Below are 15856 nucleotides of genomic sequence, written 5' to 3'. Positions count from 1 at the left end.
CTACACACCCCTGGGCCACTATGGGCAATTTAGCATTGTCAACCCATCTAACCTATACATCTCTGGGACACTATGGGCAATTTACCACGGTCAATCCACCTAACCTACACATCCCTGGGCCACTATGGGCAATTTAGCATTGTCAACCCATCTAACCTATACATCTCTGGGACACTATGGGCAATTTACCAAGGTCAATCCATCTAACCTACACATCCCTGGGCCACTATGGGCAATTTAGCACAGTCAATCCACCTGACCTGCACATCCCTGGACTCTGGGAAGAAACAGGAGCGTCTGGAGGAAATCCACGCAGACACAGACAGACTACGCAAACTCCATACAGACAGTTGCCCAAAGGTGGAATCAAACCCAACTCTCTAACACTGTGAGGTAGCAGTGCTAACCACTGAGCCACCTTGGCACCTTAATGCCTGAAAGATAACATAGCCATAGACCTGGGTTGGGGTAAGGACATGTGCAACTTGGAACAACATATCTATAAACAGTGTCTTCACAAGTTGAACAAAAAGTGAATCTTGCCTGATTTCGCCAATGATTTGCTGACATAGCGGTCCGCCTGCTTTGATGTAGCTTTTATCATAAATTAGTTCAACTGATGGCTGCACCGTTTCCATTACTTCCACTAGTTCCTTACAACTCTTGAGCCCCACAATGTCTACAGCTTGAGCTTTTTCAGCACAAGCAGAAATTGCAAATATGTCAAGCATCTGAAAATTAAGCAGAAATATTGCACTTGTGATGAGGCATTCCCTTCATTAAGTATTCAATTCTAAATAACTGGGAAAGATAAGAACTTCATGTCGATTTTCTTTGTTGTAATTTCATGCTTCATCTCATCCTTTACTTGACTGACAAAGACGGTGAATGTAATAAGCTCGGACTGCTCACTTCTTTTTACCATGGTCCAAGCCTTTAAAAGGCTATGAAATTTTCAATATTTTCATCAAGAAATAGTCAGCTCTTCATGAGTGGACTAGACCAACATTTATAATCTAAAATCTATTCCCTCAGCCTGGGCATGGAATCTAGGCATGGAATTAAAAATGGTCAACCAAAACAGGGCAAGTACAATGGGACTCCATATGTCCTGGACTTCAGTTGTGAAGGTATGTGAGAATCCTGGAAGAACTCAGCAGACAGGGCTCTGGCAAACAAGTCCTCAGCTGCAGAACAGACAAAGGGAGACACACCATCTGGATGATCTCACTGGTGACGTGGCAGACAAAGATTGCAGAAGAACAAGGCTTCCCAGTTAATTCAGTTTCCTTGCCACTGGGTTTAATTCTGTCAAGATGGCGCGCAACACTTGCTCCATGTTAAATGTTGTCACACTCAGGCGATGCTATCCTGAATGTATCCTTCAACCTCTTCAGCAACCAACAAAAAGCAACAGGAGCAGAGCGGTATTGGCCGGAAGTTGAAATATATTGAATTCAACTTTGCTGTTTACAACTCACAATTATTGTTTATTGTACTAAATAGTATTGTTATCTCATTAGATCCAAGCAAATCACTGTTCCTTGAGACTATTTTAATTCAAATAAATCAACTGGATGAAACAGAGAACCAAAAGAGATAGCTAGTTGATTATCATAATCCTGCTGTTTCTCCAGGCTGTCACTGATGAGACCATAAGACCATAAGACCATAAGACCATAAGACATAGGAGTGGAAGTAAGGCCATTCAGCCCATCGAGTCCACTCCGCCATTCAATCATGGCTGATGCGCATTTCAGCTCCACTTGCCAGCGTTCTCCCCGTAGCCCTTAATTCCTCTAGACAACAAGAACCTATCAATCTCGGCCTTGAAGACATTTAGCGTCCCGGCTTCCACTGCACTCCGTGGCAATGAATTCCACAGGCCCACCACTCTCTGGCTGAAGAAATGTCTCCGCATTTCCGTTCTGAAATGACCCCCTCTAATTCTAAGGCTGTGTCCACGGGTCCTAGTCTCCTCGCCTAACAGAAACAATTTTCTAGCATCCACCTTTTCAAAGCCATGTATTATTTTGTACGTCTCTATTAGATCTCCCCTTAATCTTCTAAACTCCAACGAATACAATCCCAGTATCCTCAGCCGTTCCTCATAAGCTAGACCTGTCATTCCAGGGATCATCCGTGTGAATCTCCGCTGGACACGTTCCAGTGCCAGTATGTCCTTCCTGAGGTGTGGGGACCAAAACTGGACACAGTACTCCAAATGGGGCCTAACCAGAGCTTTATAAAGTCTTAGTAGTACATCTCTGCTTTTATATTCCAACCCTCTTGAGATAAGAGACAACATTGCATTCGCTTTCTTAATCACAGACTCAACCTGCATGTTTACCTTTAGAGAATCCTCGACTAGCACTCCCAGATCCCTTTGTGCTTTGGCTTTATTAAGTTTAACACCATTTAGAAAGTAGTCCATTCCTATATTCTTTTTGCCAAAGTGCAAGACCTCGCACTTGCTCACGTTAAATTCCATCAGCCATTTCCTGGACCACTCTCCCAACCTGTCTAGATCCTTCTGTAGCCTCCCCACTTCCTCAGTACTACCTGCCTGTCTACCTAACTTTGTATCATCGGCAAACTTCGCTAGAATGCCCCCGGTTCCCTCATCCAAATCATTAATATATAATGCGAACAGCTGTGGCCCCAGCACCGAACCCTGCGGGACACCGCTCGTCACCGGCTGCCATTCTGAAAAAGAACCTTTTATCCCAACTCTCTGCCTTCTGTTAGATAGCCAATCCTCAATCCATCCCAGCAGCTCACCTCGAACACCATGGGCCCTCACCTTGCTCAGCAGTCTCCCGTGTGGCACCTTATCAAAGGCCTTTTGAAAGTCCAGATAGACCACATCCACTGGGTTCCCCTGGTCTAACCTACTTGTTACCTCTTCAAAAAATTCCAACAGGTTTGTCAGGCATGACCTCCCTTTACTAAATCCATGTTGACTTGTTCTAATCAGACTCTGCTCTTCCAAGAATTTAAAAAACCTCATCCTTAATGATGGATTCTAGAATTTTACCAACAACCGAGGTTAAGCTGATTGGCCTATAATTTTCCATCTTTTGCCTTGATCCTTTCTTGAACAAGGGGGTTACTACAGCCATCTTCCAATCGTCCGGGACCTTTCCTGACTCCAGTGACTCTTGAAAGATCTCAACCAATGCCTCTGCTATTTCCTCAGCAACCTCTCTCAGAACTCTAGGGTGTATCCCATCGGGGCCAGGAGATTTATCAATTTTAAGACTTTTTAACTTTTCTAGCACTATCTCTTTCGTAATGGCAACCATACTCATCTCAGCCCCGTGACACCCTTTAATTTTTGGGATATTACTCCTGTCTTCCACTGTGAAAACTGACGCAAAGTACTTGTTAAGTTCTCCTGCTATTTCCTTATCTCCCATCACTAGGCTCCCTGCATCAGTTTGAAGTGGCCCAATGTCTACTTTTGCCTGTCGTTTGTTTCTTATGTACTGAAAGAAACTTTTACTATTATTTCTAATATTACTGGCTAGCCTACCTTCATATTTGATCCTCTCATTTCTTATTACACTCTTTGTTATCCTCTGTTTGCTTTTGTATCCTTCCCAATCTTCTGATTTCCCACTGTTCTTAGCCACTTTATAGGATCTCTCTTTTTCTTTAATACATTTCCTGACTTCCTTTGTCAGCCAAGGTTGTCTAATCCCTCCCCGGTTAATCTTTCTTTTCTTGGGAATGAACCTCTGTACAGTGTCCTCAATTATACCTACAAACTCCTGCCATTTTTGCTCTAGTGTCTTCCCGGTTAGCCTCTGCTTCCAGTCTATTTTAGTCAGTTCCTCTCTCATGCCCTCATAATTACCTCTCTCATCGGCAAGATGAGACACTCTCTCATAACTTCACTTCATTTAACTCACAAATACAACTAACAAAGTTAAGCATTCAATGGAATGAAAGCCAGGGTTACAGGATGGAAACATGTACAAGTTAAATATAGTATTAACAGGAAAAGACAGGGTTGATAAAGATAAACTACTCTCACTGGTTAAGGATTTGAGAGCGAGGGGGTGTAGTCTGAGAATTAGGGCCAGACGGTTCATATTTTGAAGCACTTTTATACACAAAGGGTGGAAGAGATTTGGAACTCTCCATAACATGCTAGAGCAAATGTTAATTTTAAATCTGAAACAGATAATTTTTTGTTAAACAGAAGTATTAAGGGATATGGGCCAAGGGGAATTAGTTAGGCCCCAATCAGCTGTGATCTGATTGTGTGGTGGAACAGATTTGACAGACTGAATGGATGACTCCTGTTCCTGCATAAGGGAAGCCTTTAAGTAAATAACACAGATACACATATATATCATAGAATCATAGAGTCATACAGCACAGTAACATATCCTTCAGTCCAACCAGTCCACGCCGACCATGTTCCCAAACTAAACTAGTCCTACCTGCTTGTGATTGGCCCATATCCTTCCAAACTTTTCATATTCATGAACTTATCCAAACGTCTTTTGACTGTACCATCATCCAACTCTTCCTCTGGCAATTAATTTCAGATACAAGTTACTCTCAAAATGAAAAACTTGCCCCTCATGTCCTTTAAAATGTTTCTCCTCTCACTTTTATAAACATGCCCCCTAGTTTTGAACTTCCCCAGCCTAGGGAAAAGATCCTTGCTATTCACCTTATCCATGCCCCTCATGATTTTACAAACCTCAATAAGGTCACCTCTCAACTTCCTATGCACCAGTGAAAAAAGTCCCTGACGATCCAGTCTATTTTTATATCTCAAACCCTCCATTCACAGCAACATGCTAGTAAATCTTTTCTGAACCCTCTCCAGTTTAAATATATCCTTCATGAGTGGATTAGACCAACATTTATAATCTAAAATCTATTCCCTCAGCCTGGGCATGGAATCTAGGCATGGAATTAAAAATGGTCAATCAAAACAGGGCAAGTACAATGGGACTCCATATGTCCTGGACTTCAGTATGTGAGGAATCCTGGAAGAACTCAGCAGACAGGGCTCTGGCAAACAAGTCCTCAGCTGCAGAACAGACAAAGGGAGACACACCATCTGGATGATCTCACTGGTGACGTGGCAGACAAAGATTGCAGAAGAACAAGGCTTCCCAGTTAATTCAGTTTCCTTGCCAGAACTGCACACATTATTCCAGAAGAGGCTTCAGCAATGTTTCTCTACAGCCTCAACATGATGTCCCACCTCCTATACTCAAAGGTCTGAGCAATGAATGCAAGTGTACTAACACCTTCTTAACCATCCAGTCTACATGTGATGCAAATTTCAAAGTTTATGTACCTGAACTCCTAGGTCTAGATCTCTCTGTTCTACAACACTAGCCAGGGATCTACCGTTAATTGTATAAGTCCTGTCCTTGTTTGTATTGCCAAAATACTATATTTCACATTTATCCAAATTAAACTCCACCTGCCACTTCTCAGCCCATTGACTCAGTTGATCAAGATCGCTTTGTAATCTTAGATAACCTTCTTCGCCGTCCACAATGCCACCAATCTTGATGTCACCTGCAAACTTACTAACCCTGTCTACTATATTCTCATCCAAATCACTTAAATAAATGACAAATGAAAGTGGACCCAGTTCTGCTCCATGTGGAGCACCGCTGGTCAAAGGCCTTCAGTCTGAAAAGCAAGCCTTCACCATCACCCTCTGTCGCCTACTATAAGGCTAACCTTGTATCCAATTGGCAAGCTCACCCTGAATCCCACGTGATCCAACTTTACTCATTAATCTACCATGCAGAACCTTGTCAAAGGCGTTACTAAATCCAAGTTAAGTCCAAGTAAACATATACCACTACGCCCTCATCAATCTTTTTGGTTAATTATCATATAGTCAAAGTACAGTTAACACTGAATGGCTGAAGGACAAAATAAAATGTGTCTGTCTAATCAGAAAAAGGGTTGAATAAATGTGGCAACATATATAATATTAACTTCAAAACAAGACTTAAAAGAATCTTGTGTTTTACTATCAATGCTTCATAAGCTTTAATTAGTTTGCAATTTTTTTATAAGACTCACCATTTGCTGAGGTTTTGAACTCACTGTTCCTTGTAGATAACAATAAATGTTTTTCAGGATTATTGGATAGAGTGAAATTGTCTTGGACAAATTATGCAGACGGTTTTTGAAAACATTGTAGGCAATGTGTATCCAGGGAGGTGATTGCTCTTGAAGGGTCAGATCACAATCATTGTGAAGTTCATTCATGCAGGAAACAAATGCAATCTTCAAAACCTTTAATAAAAATACAGTGTAGAAAATAACATTTATTGAAGTTGCATTGTATTGCTTTCAATCAAAAATAATTTTAAAATGTCAGCTGCCTGAAGCTTGCTCCCATTTTTCAGGTACTGTATTGTCCTAACTTTGCCAGAACTGTATTGAAAACTTGCTGCACTTCTGGCCATGTTATGATGATGCAGCTGACGGTGATCTGGGGAAATTCAAGGTCACCACAGAGAAATATTTAGAATTCCTTCTCCACTACAGGAGAAAGTGCAATTTTGGATTAGAACAAGCTCAGTGGAGGTCCACAAAGTGCATCAGAAACAGAAATTGCTGGAGAAACTCAGCAGGTCTGATGGCATTCGTAGAGAGGGAAAGCAGAGTTGACATTCTGAGTCCAGTGACCCTTTTTCACTACTGCTAGACCTGCTATAATTCCCTGGCAATTTCTGTTTTTTGTTTCAGATTTGCAGAGTCTACAGCTCTTTGTTTTATTTCCATGATGTGGATAATGGGTCTTTATAGCAGCCAATTAGACAAGCTGGCCAGGAGTGTAGTGTTTTATAGCACCAACTGCACAGCTTTGGGGGGGGGGGGGGGGAAGATGAGTGATGTAGTTGCAATGTCAGCAGGCCTGTAATCCAGAGCCTCCAGGCTAATGTCCTGGAGATGTGGGTTTGAATCCCAAAAGTTAGCAGATGGTGAAATTTGAATTCAGTAAAAGCTGGAAGAAAAAGCTAGCCTAATGGGGTCCATGTCAACTGTCCTAAAAACTTATGTCATTCATTAATGTCTTTCAGTGCAAGAAATCTGACATCCTTGCTGGGTCAGACCTAAATGTGACTCCAAAGTCACAGCATGTGGTTGTCCCTTAACTGCCCTCTGGGTAACTAGGAATGGGTAATAAATGCTGGCCTAATCACATCTCATGAATGAATTTTAAAAGACATGTTAACCCACATCAGTAGCCCCCTGACAGTGATTGCACTACATAGAAAAGGAAACAGTTCATTACCTCTCGCTGAACAAGTGAGGGTGATGTGGGATCAGCATTCTTATCAGAACTGACTGGTCCCACCCTTTAATCATGTTGAATTAAGAAACACTTTTTCAGTAGATAGTAAACACATTTAATACATCTGAAGAGAGCTTGGAATCTCAGTGTTCTGTTCATAATTTTTGCCTGTATCATTTTCACCTGTTTGAGTTACATTTTGTTTCGAGATGCGAGTACTTCACTGATGGTTAAGAGTGGAGTATTTTCATTTCTAGCACACCCTTGTCATGTTTTAATGTTCTATAATGCTCACAATCCTGACACTCATTTTAATTGGAAACCACTTCACTTTACATTTGCAGCAAAATGCCAGATAGAATAGTCCCAGAATTTATCACCTGAGATGAGTGGTTTCACTTTTGAATGTTCCCTTAATGCCAGTGAGTTGAGGTATGTGAGGTGTCATCACTCTGGTACTATATATAATGGGATGAAGTCCTGAGGAGTGTGAGAGGACAGTCTGCAACCTTACTGATACATATTGTGGAGGGATTTATAACTAATTTACAATCTTTCCAGCTGCTGTGGGATATCAAAGACATACACAGGTAAAGCAATTGGAAGTTCAAGTAAAACATTGTCACCGAATCCCTACAGTGTGAAAGCAGGCCATTCAGCCCATTGAGTTCACACCAACCCTCCAAAAAGCATCCTACTCAGACCCAATCTCTACCCTATCCCCATGGATAAGTCACCGGGCCTGCACATAGTGGGCAACTTAGCAGGACCAATCCACCTATTCTTGGACTGTGGGAGGAAACCAAAGCATCCATAGGAAACCCAGGCAGACATGGGGAGAATGTGCAAACTTCACTCAGACAGTCGCCTGATGCTGGAATCGAGCTGGCACTATGGCTTTGCCACTGTGTTGCCCACTGTCTGCCCAGTTAAAATGGATTAATGGGGAAAGATAAAAGAAGCATTTTTGTTTTCATAAGCATTATCAGATTTACCTCAACTTCAGCAGACGATGAGACATTCATAGTCATCAAAATGAAATCAGTCAGGTATCGCTGACCAAGGTCACTCTTTGCATCTTCACTTGGACATCCAAGATACTGTCCGAGTTTACTTTCACTGAAACTGTCAACAAACTTCAGCATTTTTGCTCTGTCTCTGTCGGCTGTCCCTGAATGTGAGGAATATTTTCTAATGTTACCTTGAAGTCATATACAGAACCAAATAAAATCTAAAACACACATTGAGCAGTGTATTTGAGCGGTTAATATATGGAGTTCTCAACCTTAGGACTTTGCCACCTGAAGACACAGCCACTAATGCATATGTGATTGAAATTATAGATGAACGAGAAGTTAGAATTAGGAAAATGCAGAGAATCTAGAGGAGGTATTCAGATAAAAGGAATTATGAGATAGGAATAGGTTAAAAAAGCATATGGATGGAAGGCAGGCTGCGGGGGTATTAAAAAGTTAGGGCTAGAGGTAACAAAGCTGAAAATGTGTTGCTGGAAAAGCGCAGCAGGTCAGGCAGTATCCAAAGAGTAGGAGAATCGACATTTCGGGCATGAGCCCTTCTTCAGGAAAGGGATCATGCACGAAACATCGATTCTCCTGCTCTTTGGATACTGCCTGACCTGCTGCGCTTTTCCAGCAACACATTTTCAGCTCTGATCTCCAGCATCTGCAGTCCTCACTTTCTCCTAGAGGTAATAAAAACACCCAAGACGTTTGGTAAGACATAATTTTGGCATATCAATCAAACATATAAATTCTAAGAGGAAATGTTTGTAATCGGCATTTAAAGAAAATCAGCAGTTGTAAAACACTTTTGACAACCAAAAATTGGTGCAAGATATATATTTACATAATCAGTACAGATGAAAATTCTGAATTGTATTTTTTGGCTATACTGAGATTGCAGACAGACTTTGGGATGTTCCTGCTCACAAGCTGAAACTCCCTCACACAGTGAAAACATCCTTTGGTCACAGGTGTCTGAATGAATTTTGAGGACATAATTCTTTACATATTCCAAGAATGCGAGATTAAAAAGAACACTTTTTTACGCATGTATTTAAATTTTTTTTGTAATTAATGTAAAAATGAAAAATGCGACTACCTTGAGAATTATTTTAAATATATATGGAAGGAATTTAAATAACCAGATGTTTCTCAACAACATCCCACTAAGATCCTAATGATCATAGGGAATCTGTTCTCATAGCTTTGACTTCCAAAGACTCAAAGCCCTTTGAGAGAAGAAATTTCTCCTCATCTCAGACTTAAATTGGTGCCTCCTTATTCTGAGACTATGCCCTCTGGCCCTAGACTCTCCCAAGTAGGGAACGTCAGCATTTACCCTGTCAAGCCCCTGAAGAATCTTAAATGCTTCAATGAGATCAGCACTCATCCTTCTCAACTCTAGTGAGAAGAGTCATTGTTCAGAAAAAAAAATCTCTCCATCCTAGTGAACCTGCTCTGAACTGTCTCAAATGAAATGATATTTTTCCTTCAAGAAGAGGATCAAAATAGCTCACTGTACTCCAGAGGTGGTCTCACCTTGTGCTGTTGCAGTAAGACTTGTATCCAAAACCATTAAAACAGGGTTAAGATTGCGGCTTACTTGCTGCACCTTGTGTGCTAGCATTCTGTCTTTCATTGACAAGTAATATCCCATTGAATGGCGAAGCAGGCTCAAGGGACTGAACAGTCTACTCCTGCTCCTATTTCTTATGGTCTTATTTAATGTTGGAAGGTCTTGTAGGTTTTTTTTTCCCTAGAAATGCCAATTATAAGGAATGAGACAAAATAAATCTTTCTGTAAAATTAGAATGGACCCAGGTTGGACTTCATTTAAACTAATGCACCTAGCATATAGTAAGGGGTGACTAACAGTCCATGCTGAAACTGATAACGGACAGACATATACACAAGACAACAGCGAAAAACAGTACATGTATTCTGATAGATGTAGGATGCCTGTACATGGGTCTCAATAACTCAATAAATTACGGAAGCAAATACCAGCACCATACTCCTCTATCAGCAGCATCTTTACATTAGGTTTTCCACAACTTCAAAAAGACTGTTGGTCTTTTGTTATCAATCAAACATATAACAACAGTCGAGTTTGATCACCTGGCATGTTAAGGCATGTGCTTTTCTTTAATCATTGTTAAAAATTAGAATTTAATTAACTGAGTTTAAAACAAGCAATACCTTCCAAATAGTGAAATTCAACCCAGAAGTGGTCAATGTATTCTTTGATCAACCAGCTGAAAGGGGCAGCACAGGAAATTCCTTCACAAACTTTATTCACTTTGTGACTGACTGTTATTTCCTCTGTCTTTGGCCTAACGGAAAAGCAATGCCATGTACATTAGGACACTGTAATTATACTGAACACACACACAGACACTCACTCACTCATGCGCGCGCACACATACACACACTCACATGCGGACACAAACACTCACACTCACTCACTCGTGCGCGCGCACACACACACACAGAAACATAAGAAAAATCAACATTTGATGGAAAGCCACAATAATGTTGTGTGAGTTGATTGTTCCACTGATCATTGCCTTTTTTCATGCAGTGTAAGTTGTTCCCTTTCAAAAGCTGGTTTTCTTGTGTTGCAGAATCTTGTGAATGCAAGACAGAAAACTTCCACTTAATTGGTCAGAAAGAAAAAACATATTTTCCAATTATAATTTTGCTTTGCACAACAAATGAATTGAATTTACTCAAATAAAAGCTATTTCACCTGATGGTACAAATTAGCCGCACTAAAAGATACACCACCACCTATGGAAGGCATTCTTACCCTGAGCTTCGCTGTTGGTGAGATACTCTCAGTATCTGAGTATCTTTAAAAATGTTGAGCCAGAGCTGTTTAATTTCTTTGTTCACTTTACGATCCACCAAAAGATCCAAGTTATAGTCTCTGTCTAGGATGGAAATCATCAGGGCCAGATTTGGGGTAACCATCTTCTGAATGCATTTCCAGAGTGTGTGTCTACATTATCGATGCAAAAGGAAATGAATGCATATGTTGTATATAAAAACGGTGGTGCTTATATTTTCAAATATACAGTTCGCTTTTACCTAAGCTATTGGGCCTGGAGTTCCCATATTGTGCCAATGCAGCTTAAATCTTTGTCAGCGTGGCAGTGACTCGTTCAGAAAGGAGGGGTAAGATTTGCATAGAATTCCAATCCCCATCATGAGTCTTTTATATGTGTGAAGTGCTGAAATAAATCATGCAAGGAGCTACAGCAACCATTCAGTGGGACAGAATGTCCATCAGCAAACTTTCTCTACAAATGCTTAATGCTCACATATCACACTCTTATATGTATCAGTTGTACCCAGGAATTTACCGAGTTTTGCAATAACCACCCAATGTCTGTTCCAAGTAACATATGGGCAGAACTATCTCATTTTCAGTTGAAGTGTTTTATCAGGTGAGATTTGTGGTGCTCAGTCAGCCACTGGTTGGAGAGGCTTCTCTCACACAACTGTCTGCTCTTCATTTCATCAAGTCCACAACCCTGTTGGTGGTCTTTCTCAGGGCCTGAGACATGGAAATCGTCACCACTATTAACTCCTCCGGCACCTTTTGGAGAGCCCAGGTACACCTGCTGTACACCTGAGAGGGAAAGGTAAACACCGAGAGTATGGCGCTGGAAAAGCACAGCGGGTCAGGCAGCATCCGAGGAGCAGGTGAGTCAGGATGCTGTCTGACCTGCTGTGTGTTTCCAGCGCCACATTCTCAACTCTGATCACCAGCATCTGCAGTCCTCGCTTTCTCCTAGAAAGAGGTAAACCCCAGCCTTACTCCATCATGACCAATCCCTGGAGGTTGGTTAAAAAGGCCAAACATGGCTCAGGCCTTTGGTCGACACAGGTCTCACACAAAATGATGGCTCTGCAGCACTGCACTCTCCTACCCATCCAGCAATTTGAATTTCAGCATAGTCCCGCTACTCATCCCCCTCACCCACCAGCATCTGTGCTGGGTAGAGGCCATCACATCCCTAGTCTATTCGAATGACTCTCTTGTTCAGCGGTGGTAACCATCAAGACTCAGTGGCTCTAGACAGGAACATTTGAGTTTGTAAATGTAAATAAAGATTGAGCACAAACATTTGGATAACATTAGGTTATCTTCAGTAATGTGACTTGTAGGTGTTCACTGCCTCAGCAATGAAAAGCCACGATTGAGGGAATTACAAGGAGAAAGGAATACTAATCCATACTAACAGGAATATAGTCAGTCTACTTGGAAGGCAATCCCCCATCAATTAACCAGTCTATCCTTCAGCTCACTGCGCTGAAGACTAAAAAAGTGGGAATAAAAACCAAAAGAACTGTGGATACTGGAAACTGGAAACAAAAACAGAAACTGCTGGAAAGGCTCAGCAGGTCTGGCAGCATCTGTGGAGAGAAATCAGACTTAATGTTGCGGGTCCAGCTCTGAGGAAAGGTCACTCGACCGGAAACGTTAAGTCTGATTCCTCTCCACAGGTGCTGCCAGACCTGCTGAGCTTTTCCAGAAATTTCTGTTGTTGTTACTAAAGGGTGACACTGCCATTCTCTTTAAAGGCATCTCAAAGATACCATCTTCCAGTAAATGTTCTGTTTCACATGAACAAGGGGCAGTTAACAAAAACAAAATGCACCGATTATTTTCTTAGCAATAAGAGTTGGCACAGACCCTGAGTGAATGTGAAGATGAATCACAGGTCAGGCTGCTGCATTCTAGTCCAGGGGTACAGGTTCTGAATGTAATCCACTATCACCTACAGCAGAAGGTCCACTAATATTGTGAACCCCACACAGCTCAGCAAGCTACCTGAATGTGCCACCCTCCTGCAGAGCGCTGATTTTCTTAGCCTCATTGCACATCCATTCCTTTGGATTGAGTGATATCTCCTCCTGTTCTTGCAGCTGTAGAGTCAGTCTCTCTGCTACCGTCCTCAAAAATTGTGCTGTTTAAAACACAAACACAGACCATTACCACACGGCTTTAATATCAAAGTATTGCTGTGGACAAAATCAGCCTTGGTGAAAAAGCATTTTAAAATTGTGCGATGCAGTAAATATTAACTCTGCCACAGCCAAACTCACATCAATCCAAATGTGTTTGTCAACGATAATGAAAAAGGAGCAGCATATGATCCGATCAGTAACAAATGACACATAAAATAGTGTTGCATCAGCAGAAGGCGTTTGCTCCATGGTGGAAAAGTAAATTTTAAGGCCCAATCTGTGAAGCACCTTGCAACGTTTCATTATGCTAAATGTGCTATAGAAAGACAAACTGTGCTGCAAGAGATGCCTGTAGGTGACACCACGCTCTGCTAGGTCCTTCCTTGGTTATGTTTTCTGCCACCAACCCTTCTTGTAAAACTAGTCCACGGGGTTTACTTGTATCAAATGGTTAGGATCAAACACAAAAATGGCTTCAGCAGAAGAGTTACTTGACTAACAAGAAATTGTTACATTATAGAAAGCTAAAAGATTACATTGGCTTAAGACTGAATAACTACATTGATACTGGGTATACAGTTATCACCCCTCAGATAGTATGTGAGTCTATGTGCTGCATGGTTATAGACTGTAGAACTGACTAACAACTAAAAACAAACTGAACCACTGGCCAGCTTCTCCCAGAGCCAGATATTTACATCCAAAGCTTTCAAGTTAACCCGCTAGACCAACTGTGTGATGCAGCAAATTACACATTCCTCTCTATGGGAACGTTCAGATTAGTCACTGAGCAGAGGGGGAATGTAATAATCCTTCTTCAAGGCTGGAGTGAAAAATAGCTCACAGAGCAACACATCAACCTGACATGAAATGGACACCAACCCTTTAAGTTAGTGATAATGCTGAGTCCTTTAGCAATGACAATTCTTTACAAATACTCACTGACATAACCGACAAGATTGTGACATACCATTCTTCCATTATATTATTCAGCAGCAGTTGCACAGTATTAAATAAAGATGCATTACAATGATCACCAGTTATGCTTGTGCAGTGTAAACTGAGTGTCAGAGCTGGACTTTCCACGACAGGGAGATTCCATGAAGTTAACTGGACTGAACGTCCCATTTACATGATACACGTTCCATGTCAGTGTGAGACTGAAACTATCTGGCACCGGTATTAAAGTTACAGCGGCAATTTGAACTAACAAAATGCAAGCTTTTTCAATAACACATAGTGTCCAGGCTCACCCTCACACTCCCCCTCTTCTCTCAGGAGATCCAGGAGGACCTGAACACGGTCAGTATTTCGACTGGATCCATTGTCCCCATCACGTATTTTACTCACTGCACTCTGTGTGCAGCTTTGTAACAGGAATGTTGTGTTGAGAATGCTTGGTTTTGCCTGTTGACAAACAATTACAAAAGAAAAAGTAAATTCCAGAAGAAACAGAGAAGGAATAGCTTGCATTTCTGTCACACTTTGCAAACCCTCAGCACCTTCAACATGCTTTATTTTCTGAAATGGAGTGGAGGCAAACATGATTGTCGATCTGAGCAGAGCATAAAGTCTCCAACATCCCAGAGGAGCACTCTTTCATTAGAAAGAAAGAGACAGGGAGAGAGGTGACTGGTCACCATGCCTCAGGCAAGGGGGAGGGAGAGAATCCCTCAGGGTAACCTCAGCCGGTGCAGGAATTGAACCCACACTGTTGGCATCACTCTACATCGCAAACTAACTGTCCATCCAACTACAAAGGGAATGGTCAGGTCACACAAACAACGGAATGGTTTAATGATGTGGTTTGAAGTGTAAATATTATCGAGTACTTCAGAGACTTTCCTCCACGGCTGTCAACATGTGACAAAATTAAAAATCACACAACACCAGGTTATAGTCCAAACAGGTTTACTTGGAAGCACTAACTTTCTGAGCACTGCTCCTTCATCAGGTAGCTGTGGAACAGGATCGTAAGACACAGAATTTATAGCAAAAGATTACAGTGTCATGCAATTGAAATGATATATTGGACAAACCTACATTGCTGTTAAGCCATTCATATTTTATAATGGGTTCCAGGTTTTGGTTCACTAACATGTAAATGCCAGAACTTCTTTGAAGTCACATTCTCAACATATCTTACGGATTTATAAAAAAAAAGGGTCCTCTCAGCTCAGACAATGCATTCAGGTTGAGAGGTTAGAGTCTGTCTGTATCTCAATCTTGAGTCAGACTAGTTCTATTTCCAAAGTAGGAATTTTAAAAATATTGCATGGATTGACTGCCCGTAGCTTGTGAGCTTTTTGAACAAAGTCACATATATCTGCAAATATAATTCTGCAAATGAAAATTTACCCCATAGACTTATATGTGCATGTGCATGCATGAGACAGACTTTGGGATACCCAACAATGCAGAATGGCCAAGCAAAGGCTGGTGGCCATGAGGATGGTCTCAACTGGGACACTGGGTTCATGTCTCAGTAAAAGTGACCCCACTACACACACACACACACCCATGCACATACCCTCTCACAGGCTGATACTCCATCACACTCACA

The 15856-nt window shown here is 41.5% G+C and overlaps 1 protein-coding gene across 1 annotated transcript in view; it reads right to left on the bottom strand.

Annotated features, from left to right (window-relative positions):
* The window catches only part of LOC140464041 (E3 ubiquitin-protein ligase rnf213-alpha-like), a 158271-nt gene that overhangs the window by 46628 nt on the left and 95787 nt on the right, over positions 1–15856 (bottom strand). Inside the window, exons 40-46 of the mRNA XM_072558680.1 lie at positions 14547–14700; positions 13157–13292; positions 11126–11317; positions 10516–10649; positions 8290–8465; positions 6073–6288; positions 544–731 (exon numbers count right to left, since the gene is read on the bottom strand). Coding sequence (XP_072414781.1) covers positions 544–731; positions 6073–6288; positions 8290–8465; positions 10516–10649; positions 11126–11317; positions 13157–13292; positions 14547–14700 — 1196 coding nt within the window. The remainder of the gene's footprint in view (positions 1–543; positions 732–6072; positions 6289–8289; positions 8466–10515; positions 10650–11125; positions 11318–13156; positions 13293–14546; positions 14701–15856) is intronic.

This window comes from Chiloscyllium punctatum, chromosome 39 (genome assembly GCF_047496795.1).
Source record: "Chiloscyllium punctatum isolate Juve2018m chromosome 39, sChiPun1.3, whole genome shotgun sequence".
NCBI classification, from domain to species: domain Eukaryota; kingdom Metazoa; phylum Chordata; class Chondrichthyes; order Orectolobiformes; family Hemiscylliidae; genus Chiloscyllium; species Chiloscyllium punctatum.
Note: the sequence above shows the minus strand (reverse complement) of the source record. Positions and strands in the feature narration are given on the sequence as shown.